At 41.0% G+C, this 16,001-nt stretch overlaps 1 protein-coding gene across 1 annotated transcript; it reads right to left on the bottom strand.

The window, feature by feature from the left end:
* Positions 1-7,329: 7,329 nt before the first annotated feature.
* LOC137138055 (transmembrane protease serine 6-like) lies at positions 7,330-9,547 on the bottom strand. Its single transcript, XM_067524961.1, has 5 exons — positions 9,469-9,547; positions 8,818-8,989; positions 8,479-8,732; positions 8,238-8,332; positions 7,330-8,076 (listed from the first exon to the last, which is right to left on the bottom strand). Exons 1-5 carry the CDS (start codon positions 9,545-9,547, stop codon positions 7,897-7,899), a joined length of 780 nt encoding a protein of 259 aa, XP_067381062.1. The 3' UTR covers positions 7,330-7,896.
* Between the last annotated feature and the right edge of the window lie 6,454 nt (positions 9,548-16,001).

Below are 16,001 nucleotides of genomic sequence, written 5' to 3'. Positions count from 1 at the left end.
GTATTACATTATATATTGTGATCATTTAGTCTATTTCTGATGGATTAAACAAATGTTAACATTCTTGTTCTTTGATGATGGTTCAGTGTGTCACAGTGCTCTACAACACAACATACTGATGTTTTTTATGTAATATTTAACAATGTAGAAAACCTACTAAAAACATTGTATAATGGTAAAAAATACAAAGTGGGTGAAGCTTGTCCTGGATTATATAACAGCAATTAGACATTTAGACAAAACTGTAGAATCACAAGGTGTCATTGGGACAATGAGTTTCTCCCCTTAATAACCACAAAAAAGCAGCAAAGACAAAATAGGACAATGCAGCATCATGCTGCTATTTATTCACGTAGGACAGTTTAAGACATTGTGCTATGGACCAACAGTTTTTTCATCAGTAATTTTACTTGATAGCAAAAGGGTGAATATATATGTTTTTCAAATCCTGAAACAAAATGTAACTGCAGTTATTAAGTTTTATCAACACGTAAAATCCACATGACTTGTTATCAGCAATGAATGTTTTAAATGTAAATTAAAGAAGTAGTGTAGCTTTTCCCACATTTCACATGGTTTCTCTCCTGTGTGAACACGTTGATGCCTTTTCAGTTGCACAACATGTGTGAAAGATGCCCCACAGTGTTCACACCAATACGGTTTTTCTGCAGTGTGAATACGCTGGTGTGTTTTTATGGAACCTAAAGTATTAAAAGCTTTTCCACAATCTTACACCAATATGGTTTCTCTCCATTGTCAAGTCAAGTGGCTTTTATTGTCATTTCTACTATACACAGTTTTACACAGTACACAGTGGAAATGAGATAACGTTCCTCCAGAACCAAGGTGCTACAAGCTATGTAAAGTGCATCGAGTGCAACCTAGTGCAAACAGTGCAGACAAAAAACTGTACAGACAGACAGTGTAGACAGACAACACAAAATAACACAGGACAGGAGACAAAACATGAGACAGTCCCGACCAGTAAACCTATTGTATACTTCGATTTTACAGTACAGTACAGTCAAATGTGCTAAATGTGCAAAAAGCAGCATAAGTAAAGAATAATAACAAATAAATAAATAAATGATGGTGGAATGAATTGAGATGAGTAATGAGTGATGAGTGTGTGTGTTGAGTTCGGGTTGTAGTTTGTGTAAGTTCCATTTCAGTTCTGTGTATTGAGGAGCCTGATGGCTTGCGGGTAAAAAAACGTTGCACAGTCTGGATGTGGCGGCCCGAAATCTTCTGAACCTCTTTCCTGATGGCAGGAGTGTGAAGAGTGTGTGTGATGGGTGAGTGGGGTCGTCCACAATGCTGTTGGCTTTGCGGATACAGCGTGTGGTGTAAATGTGCATAATAGAGGGCAGAGAGACTCCAATGATCCCTTGCTGTTCTTAAGGCCGTCTTGTCCCCTGTTCTGAAGGCAGAGTCTCTTTGTTTCAGCAGCACACGCACATTAGCATTCATCCACGGCTTCCTGTTGGAGCGTGTAGTGATGGTCTTGGAGAAGATCACGTCATCAACGCACTTGCTGATGTAGCTGGTTACTGGTGTGAAAACGATGGTGGAGTTTTAGGCAAATTGACCACCTGAAAGATTTACCACATTGGTCACGGCTGCGTTCATGAGTTGCCACGATATAAAACCACAAATGACATGATTACTGTGTCTTTGGATGATAAAACAAAGTGTCTCTGACTAATGCATTTCTACTTAATTCAATCCACTGTGGTAACATGTCAGAAAGGTTGGTACTAATCTCTACAGAAATTTAACTGATCACCACAGATGCACATAACTTGTTAACATGGTGATTATTGACATGTCTCATCGCAATTTCCAGATTTGACATGTACATTTAGTTTTCTTGTGTCTAACATAGGAGAAAAAGACTGTCGGGCCAAGTGGACTGTGGACCTGAAGCCAAAATGAGGAAATATGAAACAGAATAATGCAGAACATGCTGCAGTCAAATAAAATCCTGAATTGCTCCGTAATGTATAAAAAATGTGACATGATTTATATTTTACTTTAAACATTACTAGGAAAAGTACTCGACTATTTGTTTCTCTTTCTGTGGATCAGTGCTTTTTTTGGGGGGTAGCAACCTCTGAAAGGACAAGACGAAAGTCGTTGATCTTGATCTTCCACAGAAATCCCTTAAAAAGGACACAACATTAGTGTAAAGGTCTTTGCTTCTCGTGTAGCAACATTTTGTTATTTGCATCTGATCCAAGTCATCACAGTGGATGGTCGTAACCCCACTGAGCACTAGTGCATGTGGCTGTTTCACATTTGAAGACATATTTTACAATGTTTTTTTTGCTCCTGCACAGTGAATGCAGGTCTCTGTAGACAGGCTGAACTCAGCACAATATGCCAAAGAGTAAAATTATTGAGTACTGGCTGACTTTGAGTACTGCTGATAATATGAGTCTTTTAATTAAAGCTGATGGAGAGACTAACAGGCTGCACCTGCTTTAATAAAGTGATTCCTGTGTCGCTTGTGGAGAAAGTGGTTAATTGTGAAATATGTGTAAATTTATATGATTGTAACATGTAATGCAACAATATTAGAAATGTAGTGGAGCCATAATTTAATCTACTGAAGTAAAGTACAGATACATGAAAAATATACTTAACTACAGTAATGAAGCACTTGTACTTTGTTTCCAGAACTGGTTGCAGACTTAAATACTGAATGGAATAAAAAAAGGAAAAAAATCCGACTTAGAAAAGATTTTAAATGATTGGATTCTAGTGATATTTCAAAATGTTTCCTGTAATTAGCATCACACGTCTCCAATATTGTAATGAGTCATTTAGCCTATTTTTATTGGAGAAAAATGGTCACATGTTTGGTTTGTTTTAAGTTTTTTATTTCATTTTAATTAAATGTTTTAACTTTATTGTGTAGGAATCGATAAAGAAGAAGAAGCAGCCTTCATCTTCACCCAACTTTCCCCTTTCCATCAACTTTGGTTGAGATTGAAAACACATGAAATGATTTAGTTCTTGCAGCAGTCAGGATAATTAAGATCAGTCATTATTTAAAATATGTCAAAATTTCCAGTGGTTTTGTTACCAAATACCAAATTATCTGTAAGGCAACAATCCGCTACAGAGTTTGCTCTTGTGGATAAAATCCCCAAACTGCCCACAGTTACTTTGCTTCAGAAACACTGTAATTATCTGAGAAACAGTGTAATAATCTGAGAAAAGCTTTAAATTGCAGACAAATATAAGAGAAATTTACTGTAAGATTTACTGTTTGCTCCTTAACTTGTAAATCCCTGTAGATCAGTGGTGGAAATAAAACTTATTTTATTAACTGCTACTTTCAGCCACAAGAGGGCAGCACTAACCCTGTTCTACACAGGAAGACTGTCAAGCTGCAGGATTTGTCTTGGAAAAGAACATTTACTCTTAGGTTTTGTCCTCGTTCAAAGATTTCTGAGGCTCCTGAGTTTATCACTTGCTCTCTGGACATTTTCTCAGTGGTTGTATCAGTATTTTATTCTTGAAAAAACAGAACTCTTAGACTGTTACTGTCACTGTTTGTGACAACATGATGTTACAACATGAATAGTTTAGAAAAGCCTGGAAAAATAGTTTAAAAACGTACAAAAAAGCTCTCAGTGATGCCAGAACAGCATATTATTCATCATTAATAGAAGAAAACAAGAACAACCCCCGGTTTCTGTTCAGCACTGTAGCCAGGCTGACTAAGAGCCATAGTTCTGTTGAGCCTACTATTCCCTTAACTTTGAGCAGCAATGACTTCATGACCTTCTTTATGAATAAAATTGTAGCTATTAGAGAAAGTATTCACCAGATCCTCCCCCCAAAAATTACAGATAGATCTTCATGTACAGCAGTGCTAGAATCATGGATAAGGCCGCAATCCATCTTAGACGGTTTTTCACTCATAGATCTCTCTGAGTTAAGTTCAGTTATTACCTCATCTAAACCAACAACCTGTCTGCTAGACCCTATTCCAACTAAGCTGCTCAAGGAAGCTTTACCCTTAATAGATACGTACATATTAGACATCATCAATCTATCTTTAGAAACAGGCTATGTACCACAGGCCTATAAGGTAGCTGTAATTGAACCATTACTTAAAAAACCCTGTCTTGACCCAGGTATTTTAGCCAATTACAGACCAATATCTAATCTCCCCTTTATTTCTAAAATAATTGAAAAAGTAGTCACAAAACAATTATGTGATCACCTTCATAGGAATAATTTGTATGAAGAGTTTCAGTCAGGATTTAGAGTTCATCATAGTACAGAAACAGCACTGGTAAAAGTCACCAACGATCTTCTCATGGCCTCAGACAATGGACTCATCTCTATACTTGTTCTGTTAGATCTTAGTGCTGCATTCGATACCATTGATCATAACATTTTATTACAGAGACTGGAACATGAAATTGGAATTACAGGAACTGCACTAGGTTGGTTTAAATCCTATCTGTCTGATAGATTTCAATTTGTTCATGTTAATGATGAATCCTCCATGCACACAAAGGTTAGCTATGGAGTTCCACAAGGCTCTGTGTTAGGACCAATACTTTTTACTTTATATATGTCTCCTTTAGGCAACAATATTAGAAAACACTCCATAAATTTCCACTGTTATGCTGATGATACCCAGCTATATTTATCTATGGAACCAGATGAAAATAATCAGTTAATAAAGCTTCAAGCATGCCTACAAGACATAAAGGCCTGGATGTCCCACAATTTTTTACTTTTAAACTCAGACAAAACTGAAGTCATAGTATTTGGGCCCAAAAATATCAGAGATATGATGTCCAACCATATTGTTACCCTAGATGGCATAAGTCTGGCCTCCAGTGCTACTGCAAGGAACCTTGGAGTTATTTTTGATCAGGATCTGTCCTTTAAGTCACATATAAAACAAATCTCTAGAACAGCCTTCTTCCACCTACGGAACATTGCCAAAATTAGGAGCATCCTGTCTCAAAGTGATGCCGAAAAACTGGTCCATGCATTTGTTACTTCTAGGTTGGACTACTGTAATTCCCTACTTTCAGGATGCCCCAGTAACTCCCTAAAGAGCCTGCAATTAATCCAAAATGCTGCAGCAAGAGTGCTGACTGGAACTAGCAAGAGAGATCATATTTCACCTTCACTAGCTTCTCTCCATTGGCTTCCAATTAAATTTAGAATAGAATTTAAAACCCTGCTTCTTACATATAAAGCTCTGAACGGTCAGGCTCCATCATATTTAGAAGACCTCATAGCACCATATCATCCCAGTAGACCACTTCGCTCTCAGAATGCAGGCCTACTTGTGGTTCCCAGAATTTCCAAAAGTAGAATGGGAGGTAGAGCCTTTAGCTATCAAGCTCCTCTCTTGTGGAACCAGCTCCCAGTTCAGATTCGGGAAGCAGACACCCTCTCTACTTTTAAGTCTAAGCTTAAAACCTTCCTCTTTAATAAAGCATATAGTTAGTTATAGTTATGCTGCCATAGGCTTAGACTGCTGGGGGACCCACCCCCCAATGCACTGAGCTCCTTTCCTCCTCTTGACCATCTCTCCTCTCCTCTCACCCCGCAATTCTCACCACTGTATGTCATTAACTCTGTGTGTTCTCTCCCGTAGTTGTCTTTGTCCTCCTCTGTCCCCCTCTCTCTGTCCCTTTCTGCAGGTGTCCCCCAGCTTTGAAGCTGTGTGTCTTCCAGCGTGCAGCTACTGGTCCTACCAATTTGCCCGATGTTTTGTTATTGCTTTTTGTTGCTCTGTTCTTTTCTCTCTCCCCTTTCCACTCACCCCAACCGGTCAAGCCAGATGGTCGTCCACCCTGAGCCTGGTTCTGCTGGAGGTTTCTTCCGTTAAAGGGAGTTTTTCCTCTCCACTGTTGCCTATGGCTTGCTCCAGGGGGAATTGTTGGGTTCTCTTTATATATCTTTATAATCTTGACTTTATTCTGTAAAGTGCCCTGAGATGACTTTGTTGTGAATTGGCGCTATATAAATAAAGTTGAATTGAATTGAATTGAATTGAAATACAAGAGAAAAAAGCATCAGATCATAGTTAAACCAGCTTCAGACCATCATTTATGTCTAGTAACATTACTTAGTTCATGCCCCATAAATCATGTACTTACTTACTTTTACTTGGTACTTATACATTTACCAGAGTAAACTTATTTGTGTATTTGTACTTTTACTTAAGTACAGTTTTTGAGTACCTAACCTCCACAAACGGTCTGTGGCTCTATGAAGACACAAAAGCTTCATTCTGAATGATTATTTCCAGGTGGTTACACCCTGATGAAAACGTGAATATAAATGATACATTAGATTTCTGCTAATAGATCCTGGATATTTAAGGGCAGAAAATGTCTCAACAAAACTCTGGACCAGTTTTTAGTTCAGTTATTTTTCTAGATCTGATCTAAAACCAGAATGAATGGATAATACACAGACCTTTGAGTCTCGTCTTTGTGTCTGAAGCCCTTTGATTTTAATGTCACTACGTTTTTGAGCTTTTTTGTGGAGTTTTGACCATTGATGTAGTTTTATGGACATTTTCACTTTACTTTGAAGTCTGTTTGGTGCCACTTGCAGTATAGTAAACTGTCATGCTCTGTGTGACTAATGTAACATGTATTTTAGCTGTGGGATTTTGCAACTGTACAAAATCTGAATTGTTGTGAAAAGCTTTTTAATGGTTCCATTAATTTTCATACTTAATAACTTATTGTTGTTGTCATTAGTCATTGATTTTGCATTTTACCCTCATTTATATTATTTTTTTATTTGATCTTTTTTAGATGATATTTTAATTTGTTTCCTTGCCCCTATAGCTACTAGCAGTTTTAGTTCTACCAATATTTGTAGCATTATTACCGGTTGAAACCTGGAAGCTGTTGAAGAAGATTCTGTACAGTGGCTCAGCTCTGTCCTGTTCAGAGTTTAGGTTCAGTTGGAACAACCAAGGAGGAGGAAACAAACATGATGAACAACAGTGTCGACCCAGTGAACTCTTCAAGTGACAATGAAATACTGGGAATCAGTGGGTGTTTCTATTCTGAGTCACTCACAGTGTCGAGCTCTGTAGCAGCAAAGCAATGGCTCATTCTAACACAAGCTGCATTAAATGCTATGTGTTCATTATTGAGGTCATAGTGGTGGTGGAGTTACACTGCAGTGATTATATTAAGAAGTGGCTTTAATTGTTTTCCCCTCTAGTCAAAATAAATGAATCAGTAATTTGATTTAGTTTATTCAATGATTATTCTGTGAATGTGCACAGTGGATTTTGTTGGTTAAGTAAAAGTCACAAACAGCTCAGAGATGCAGGTTCCTTTATTAAAATCATCAACAATGTTCAGAGAAGAAATGAAACAGGAAACTTCTATTCTTGTGGGATCATTGTGTGACTCCTCTCCTGCACAGCTGTTAGTCACTGCTGGATAATCAGAGCTAAACTACTGGTGGATGAAAGAAGACTCTGCTCTATCCAAGGTGAACAGCAGCTCACACTGCAGTGGAGAACATGAACGTCTGCTGCAGGAACCCTGGATGTCTGATTGAACAACTTCACTACTCTACACACTCTGCTATGTGGATTATTAGAGGAGCTTTAAGATCAGACTGTGTCTAAAATAATTAATTCTTTATAGACATTTGTGTCAGACACATGGTGGAAATCAGGTGTAGTTGGAGGTTTTATCTGAACAAGTGGAGACACATGGAGAAAAAAATAGGGAGAGCAGCATCATCCTCACTGATATTCAGGGTGTTGTCAGAATAGGAAACTATAGTTTTAAGAAGCCCATCAAGTAATGACACTACTTTTTACCCATGAAAACATTAGTTAGTTGTTAGTGGAAGCCGAATGATAGAATCCTTCATCTACACTGCTGTGTTGAAGATTCGGAAGATACCTCGTTGGGGAAAGACCAACCAGTTGTTTGTGATAGACTTCCCTTCTACTTCTTGTGTTCCATTGTTGAGTTTGTTGTCAGCTACTAACACTCCTGCCAGGAACCAAGAACCATCCTGCTGACACATCAACGGACCTCCAGAAAACCCCTGAACAAAGAAGAAATATGGAAAAGTTCAAGTCCAGTATGGTCAATCTGACCCTGACCTCTGACCCTTTAAAGGACCAACAGACACTTTGATAAAATACAAACACACACCAACACACTGTGTGTAGGAACAATAATAATAATACTAATCTGATTATTCACCTGCTCCAGTGTCAAAGCTTCTGTACAAATGCTGTCACTCGATGTGTCCTCACAGTCCACCACAGAGGTCTGGAATTCCTGCAGAACTTGTTCCACTAAAGTTGGGAGAATCAGAAAATGGTGACAAGTGGCATCAGAAGCAGGTTGTAATTATCTCTCTAACTTTACTATGTTTGATGGAAAGAGGTGAAATGATGCAGACAGTTAAAATTACTGTGTCAGACTAGTGTCAGGGACTCACCCCCTCCTGCCCCGGAGCTCCAGCCTGCAACCCAGCACGTGGAGCCCACACTGAAGTTTCGTCCGGTGTCCACACAGATGGGCAGGATGGAGTCGGACAGGGGGGCGGGGGTCTCCAGATGCAGCGCTGCTGCATTAGGCCCAGTGTGGTTCCTTAGAGTGATGTCTGTCACATTCAGTTTCACCTCAAAGGGGTTGGAGCCGTTCTGTTTCTGACGACCCAGGACCACGGTCCAATCAGATGCTGTGGCTGAACTGAGGGAGATAACATGAGCTAAATTAGGACTGAGGACAACTCAACACTTTAAAACATGTGAGAACATGACTCCAGGTGTCTCACCTTGAGAAACAGTCGGCACTGCTCAGCACAAAGTCCTCGTTCACCAGAGTCCCACCACACACATGACGTCCATCCTTCTGTAGACTCGCCATCCACGGCCACTTACCATCTGTAACCTTCACGCCTAGTCCCAGAAGACGATTACTCAGTGGGACCTGGCCACAGACATCAGCTGGAGACACATTTGAGCTTTAAAACCTTGAAAACTTCAACTGTTTAGTTAAACCCACATAGATTAATTTCTCAGTTTGATGCAGTGGAGTCTTAAAGGTTTTTGTGTGATGAGCTGCAACAAGTTGAAAACACAGACAATGACTGATTTGATCCAAGTGTTGAAATGGGTCAGAGCCATCACAGAGCCTGGACATGACAGGAAGTCAAGTTTGAAGCAGATCATCAACAATGTTCAGAGAAGTAATGAACCTACAAGCTCTTAGTGATGATTTAGTGATTTTCTTCTGAAATGTGTTGACACTTTGTTCTAATTCAATACATCAGTTGTTGGAATTGTCTGAATCCATTTGTGGAAATACTGCAGCTGATTTGCTCCAAAGGTTTGACACAAACCTCTGACAATCTGAAACATTTCTATCCAACAACAGTGTGAAGATCATCTTTAACTAAATCAGACAGGAGCAAACTGGGACTTACCATCCAGCTGTGAGAGACTCTCTGAAACACAGAACACAAAGAAACTGTTGAGGCTTTTCTGATACTTCTTGTACAACATTTGGACATGTAGTGGAAACAGGAGAGGATTGATTTTTATCATCTCTAACATTTATTACTAAACTCATTCAAGCACATTTTACAGAAAAGTAAAAAGAAAAAAGGTTCATAAACCAACATTTAGTTGTTACTGTTTCTTTCATCATAAACAATGTGTGTTTTTATTATATTTGCAGATAATATTTCTTGTCAAGCTGCATTGTTTCTAAAATCTTGCGGCACATGCTGAAATTATTTTAGACATTATTTGCAAGGAGCAAGTGCAAATTGTGAATAATGTAATTTCGAAATTTTTTTTTCCTAAAAATCAAAAAGCTCCTGTTCCAGTGAGAATAAACCTCAGTATTGTGAGTGTTGTAGTAAAACACACACGGACAGTTTGTCATGTCAAATACTTTTATTTCTACGACACTAAAGTTTCTAATAAACATGTTCATTTGATCTGACTCATCTTGAATCATTCATTCCTGTTTTCTCATCACGGTCTTTAGCAGTAATTATTACAAACATCCAACTTCTTGTAGAAATATTGGAGTCTCCTGCTTATCAATACTGTCTCCCTAACTAAAACATATCCAACATCCTGATGATCTGATATTTCTATAAAACCAAAGTGTGAACATGATCCATAATGAAATCAGATATTTGGAAGATAGATTTCATCTCTCTTTCACTTTGATCTAAAGGAACATTAGTATTGCAGCTAGTATTTTACTTGATTAAGAGGTTTTACTTGTTCCCCAGTGTTTCCCTCACACAGCAGTAAGTAGCTCTGAAACCTGATTGGTTCAGGTGTGGACAGTGAGGAGGTTCTTACCTGGTGTCAGCAGAGTCAGCAGAGTCACCACACACATCACTTTGTAGGAAGCCATCGCTGCAAGTGTCAAGTCCTCACATCTGACATGGTATAAATACCTTGTTTTCCCCCCTCCCTCCCTCAGACACACCTCTCTCTGCTTCTTTGACAAGCAATACATCAAACTAAACCATTGTTGTGTCTTTTTACCAAACCAAGTTCAAGTCTTTTCCAGTTCAAAGAGATTCTGCACCATGTTCCTCAATCATTACTTCAGAAGCTGGATGGACGTCTTTGCTGACAAGGACTAATCATTCCTTGTTATTCATCTATAAAACCTTCCTACATACAGAAATCTAGACTTTACACAAATGTTTTGACCACTTGTGATGACTCAGTGAAGAAGTTTAAATGTGCTGACGACACGACACTGGTTGGGCTCAGAACAACATCAGATGTATCAGCATAGAGAAAGGAGCTGGTCCACAGATCATAATCTTCACCTTTACATTGGGAAAAATAAAGACATGGTTATAGTTTCTGGAAAAGGTTGTGGGGAAAACGATGACTATAATATCTGTGAACCTGCATTTACATGAGCCACAGTTAAGACATGTGGATCAGAGCTGTGTGATATGACCAACATCTCATATCCTGATAGAGTTAATGAAAAATAAATTCAGCATAGAACAAAATGTGCAGCACACTTTGTGGTTCTTATCTGAAGATTATCTCTGGACTGTTGGACATTATTCTTGTGTAGGTGCTAACAGAGTGGTGTCTGTTGTGGTGATGCTGGAACGTACAGGCACGATGCTCCAAGTGAGGAGAAAGATTTGCAGAACTAGGCTGAAATGAATCATCAGCAAAATGTTTGTCATGCAAGAGACGCAATAAAACCACATGCAACACATGGTTGTAGGTGTGTTAATTGATTCACAACCTGAATGAAGCACTGAGTAAAATGGAAGAAAACATTCCACCTTAAAGGTTGTTGTAGCTCTTCAGCAGAATTAGCTGTGCTGGACTCGTGCAGTAAGTGTATTGCGTCAATTCCTGTTTTTGCACACTCTTGGGTTTCTACCAAAGGACTGTTTACTGATTAATTGTAGCTCTTACGCAAATCGGAGGTCACTAAAATTAACATTGTATCGGTGTGTAACTCTACCAAAACAATGTTGGACTCCGTAATTTTCTCTGGACCCCTGCCAAATCTTACCAGTGACGACATGTCGTCATTCAACGCGGGCTGACTAGGTGGTGTCCAGCAAACGATGTGGGCTACATAGACAATTGGAAACATTTTTTGGGAAAATCTAGGCTGATTAGGAAGATGGCATCCATCCTACTCTAGATGGTGCAGCTTTCTTATCCAGAAATATGGCTGGTTTTTAGACAACCAAAAATATGACAATCCAGAGTTGAGCCTAGGATGCAGAGATCCAGTCCTACACACCTCTCTGGAGTGTCCATACAACCGTCACCCCCCCACAACTCCCACATACCTATAGAGACTGTGTCTGTTCCCCGACCAACTAAATTACATAAACCAAAAAACGACCACAAGAGGAGTTAATCATTATAAACTAAAAAAACTGCACTAGGTTGGTTTAAATCTTATCTGTCTGATAGATTTCAATTTGTTCATGTTTATGATGAATCCTCCATGCACACAAAGGTTAGCTATGGAGTTCCACAAGGCTCTGTGTTAGGACTAATACTTTTTACTTTATATATGTCTCCTTTAGGCAACATTATTAGAAAACACTCCATACATTTCCACTGTTATGCTGATGATACCCAGTTATATTTATCTATGGAACCAGATGAAAATAATCAGTTAATAAAGCTTCAAGCCTACAAGACATAAAGGCCTGGATGTCCCACAATTTTTTACTTCTAAAATCAGACAACCAGCTCCCAGTTCAGATTCGGGAAGCAGACACCCTCTCTACTTTTAAGTCTAGGCTCAAAACCTTCCTCTTTAATAAAGCTGATCTTTAGTTATAGTTATGCTGCTAAAGGTTTAGACTGCTGGGGGACCCACCCCCCAAGTCACCGAGCTCCTTTCCTCTTCTTGTCACCACTGTATGACATTAACTCTGTGTTTTCTCCAGTAGTTGTCTTTGTCCTTCCCTTTCCCCCTCTCTCTGTCCATTTCTGCAGGTGTCCCTGGCTTTGAAGCTGTGTGTCTTCGAGTGTGCAGCTTCTGATCCTACAACCTACCCGATGTTTTGTTGTTGCTTTTTGTTGCTCTATTCTTTTCTCTCTCCCCTTTCCACTCACCCCAACCGGTCAAGGCAGATGTTCGTCCACCCTGAGCCTGGTTCTGCTGGAGGTTTTTTCCGTTAAAAGGAGTTTTACCTCTCCACTGTTGCCTATGGTTTGCTCCAGGGGGAATTGTTGGGTTCTCTTTATACATCTTTATATCCTTGACTTTATTCTGTAAAGTGCCTTGAGATGACTTTGTTGTGAATTGGCGCTAAATAAAGTTGAATTGAATTGAAAGGTGCTGAACTGGTGTTAACCTACTTATTCTCCTTCCTGTGGCATCATGTTCTGTCCAATTGTCAGACACTTTGGACTCGGTTCTTGAAGTTGAAGTTACCTTTGACGTCAGTGAGACACACAGAGTGTCCAATTAAGTCCTGCATGTGGCAGCATTTGATGCCAAAAGGAACTTTTCCTCGGTGTCCAGCTGCTTTATTGGTCAGAAAATGGCTGACGCAAGTTTCCTGGAAAAACATAAGTTTCTGAGAAACAGTTTATTGGTTTGGTGATAACAGAGAAACATTAACAAAGAAATGTGTGATCTATTGTTTGGCAAAGAAGCAGAGTGAGGTTTGTCTGAGGGAGGGAGGAGAAGAATGGAAACTTGATGGTTTCCTACAAAGTGACGTGTAAAAAAAAATATATTATATAAGTATATTTATGTATTTAACTTAATAATATATAAAAGACAAAAATACGTAATTTCTTTTTACTGAGATCCGAACACCTTCTGGACCTCCTGCAGTTCGTCTATAGAGCCAACAGATCTGTAGATGACGCCGTAAACATGGCCCTCGTTCTATACAAAAACAAAAACAAAAATCAGTCGACTCAACATGGCTCCCTCCGAGGCAGACGTGTTTGCTCGCTCCGCGCTGAAATGTCTTCCTTGTGTGTTTCTTGCATTTTCTGCAGTACATAAGTGTCATGCACTGCTAACATACAACCGACAGCCATTACTGGACATCACCAACTCACAACACACTGACTTTACTAGTTGTATTCTGCTACAACTCATGTTCGCTCCCAGAGTCACCATTGAAACCACCCCGGGGGCAACGAAGCACCGGGCTTGAGTGAGTTAGTTGACCCCAGGAGAGCGCTTCAGAGACGGCGATGCAAGTGAGGCAAGAGGGGAGGGCTCCATGCTACCACCGGTACCTAGCCTCCAGCTAGCGAATGTGCGGTCCCTGGAAAACAAACTGGACGAGCTATTAGCCAGGATTACAACCCAACGGGAAATCAGAGAGTGCTGCGCCCTGATTTTCACCGAGACCTGGCTCTCAGACAAAGTCCCAGAGGACGCCATTCAGCTACAGACTCACTCTGTTCACCAAGGCGATCGAAGGGCCGCGTCCGGTAAGACTAAAGGGGGAGATGGGTGTTTGTATGTTAACAACTCGTGGTGTGGAGATATACAGACGGTGGATGAACACTGTTCGCCAGATGTGGAGTTTTTACTGCTGAAGTGCCTCCTTATTATCTACCGAGGGAATTTACTGCTGTGTTTTTGGCCGCTGTTTACATCCCCCCACGAGCTACGTCCACCGCAGCACTCAGCAAACTCTATGACGTCATCAGCGTGTTAGAAACGGCTCATCCTGACGCTGTTTTTATTGTTGCTGGTGACTTCATTCCCACACTTGATAAGAACACTCTCGATCATGTTTACAGCAACATACGTGGTGCATACAGGGCTGCACCCCGCCCCCACTTCGGACACTCAGACCACATCTCTTTGTTCCTGTACCCTGCTTACAGACAAAGACTGAAACAAACACACCCTGTCACCAAACAGGTTAAACTCTGGATCCCAGACACTGAGAGAACCTTGCAGGACTGTTTTGCTCTGACAGACTGGGACGTGTTTAAATCGACAGCCACTCTGGAGGACTCTTCCATCAGCATACAGGATTATGCTGAGTATGTGACTGGGTACATCAGCACTTGTGTCGATAACATCGTGCCCACTATACAAATCAGGAAGTTTCCAAATCAGAAGAAGTCAGATGCTACATGCTCGCTCTCTTGCATTTAGATCAGGCAATGAGACCGAGTACAAAGCTGCGAAGTACGGACTGAGAAAAGCCATCACAGCGGCCAAGAGGCCGAGAGAAGAGAGAAGCTGGACAGCTTCTACTCTAATGCTGACTCGTGCCTGATGTGGCAAAAACTGCAGCACATCACAGACTACAGGACCAACACCACCAGCATCACCTCAACAGACAGCCTGCCGGACGACCTCAACACATTCTACACTCACTTTGAGTCCCCCAGCTACACTGCAGAGAGCGGGCTCACACACACCTGGACCACTCAACCCCCCTCCCCTCCACCAACCATCTCAATGACCCAGGTACACAAAGCTCTGAGGAAGATCTACCCCCACAAAGCAGCAGGACCAGAAAACATTCCTGGGTGGGCCCTCAGAGCATGTGCCAACGAGCTGGCTGATGTTCTCACCTCCATCTTCCACCTCTCCCTCAGCTAGTGCATCGTTCCTTTTTGTTTTAAGACCACGACCATCGTCCCCCTGCCTAAGAAGAGCCCACCCACCTGCCTGAATGACTACAAGTCAGTGGCACTCACTCCAATCATTATGAAGTGTTTCGGGAGAGTGGTGCTGGCCCACATTCAGATCAGCATACCAGACACTTTTGACCCACTGCAGTATGTCTACCAGCCAAACAGGTCCACCTCGGATGCCATTGCTGCAGCCATCCACTACTCCCTCTCTCATCTGGAAAATAAGGACTCATACCTCAGGATACTCTTTATCAACTACAACTCCGCCTTCAATACAGTCATTTCCCACAACCTCACCCACAAACTGTCCACACTTGGTCTACCCCCCACCCTCTGTGACTGGCTCCAAGACTTCCTGACTGGCAGGACTCAGTCTGTCAGGATTGGTAAAAGGTCTTCAGCCAGTATCATCACAAACATTGGCACTCCACAGGGTTGTGTACTCAGCCCCATCCTCTACACCCTGTTCACCTACGACTGTGTCGCCTCCCACAAGGACAACATCATCCTGAAGTTTGCGGACAATACCGCAGTGATAGGACGCATTGCTGGTGGTGACGAGGCAGCCTACAGGAGAAAGGTGGCCAGTCTGGTGTCATGGTGTGGAGACAACAACCTCACCCTCAACACGGACAAGACAAAGGAAATGATAGTGGACATGAGAAAGGAGAGAACTTTAAACTTTAAATACCTGGGTGTCCACATCAGTGAAGACCTCTACCACAGAGTCCACAGGAGAGCTGCGTCCATACTCAAAGACCTCTCGCACCCTCAGCACGGACTGTTCACACTTCTGTTCCTCAGGACGGAGGAACAGAAGTGTGAAATGCAGAACCTCAAGACTGAAGAACTATTTCTTCCC

This window comes from Channa argus, chromosome 12 (assembly GCF_033026475.1).
Source record: "Channa argus isolate prfri chromosome 12, Channa argus male v1.0, whole genome shotgun sequence".
NCBI classification, from domain to species: Eukaryota; Metazoa; Chordata; class Actinopteri; order Anabantiformes; family Channidae; genus Channa; species Channa argus.
The sequence above is the reverse complement of the archived record's forward strand: the minus strand, read 5'-3'. Positions and strand labels throughout refer to the sequence as shown.

Bases quoted from the DNA above. Each gene is read 5' to 3' on its own strand.
- LOC137138055 (XM_067524961.1), bottom strand. From the start codon at position 9,547: ATGTTGTACAAGAAGTATCAGAAAAGCCTCAACAGTTTCTTTGTGTTC. The intron at 8,733-8,817 runs GTGAGACACCTG...TATCTCCCTCAG, and splicing joins AGTGCCGACTGTTTCTCAAG to TTCAGCCACAGCATCTGATT. The intron at 8,333-8,478 runs GTGAGTCCCTGA...TCCCAACTTTAG, and splicing joins GAGCTCCGGGGCAGGAGGGG to TGGAACAAGTTCTGCAGGAA.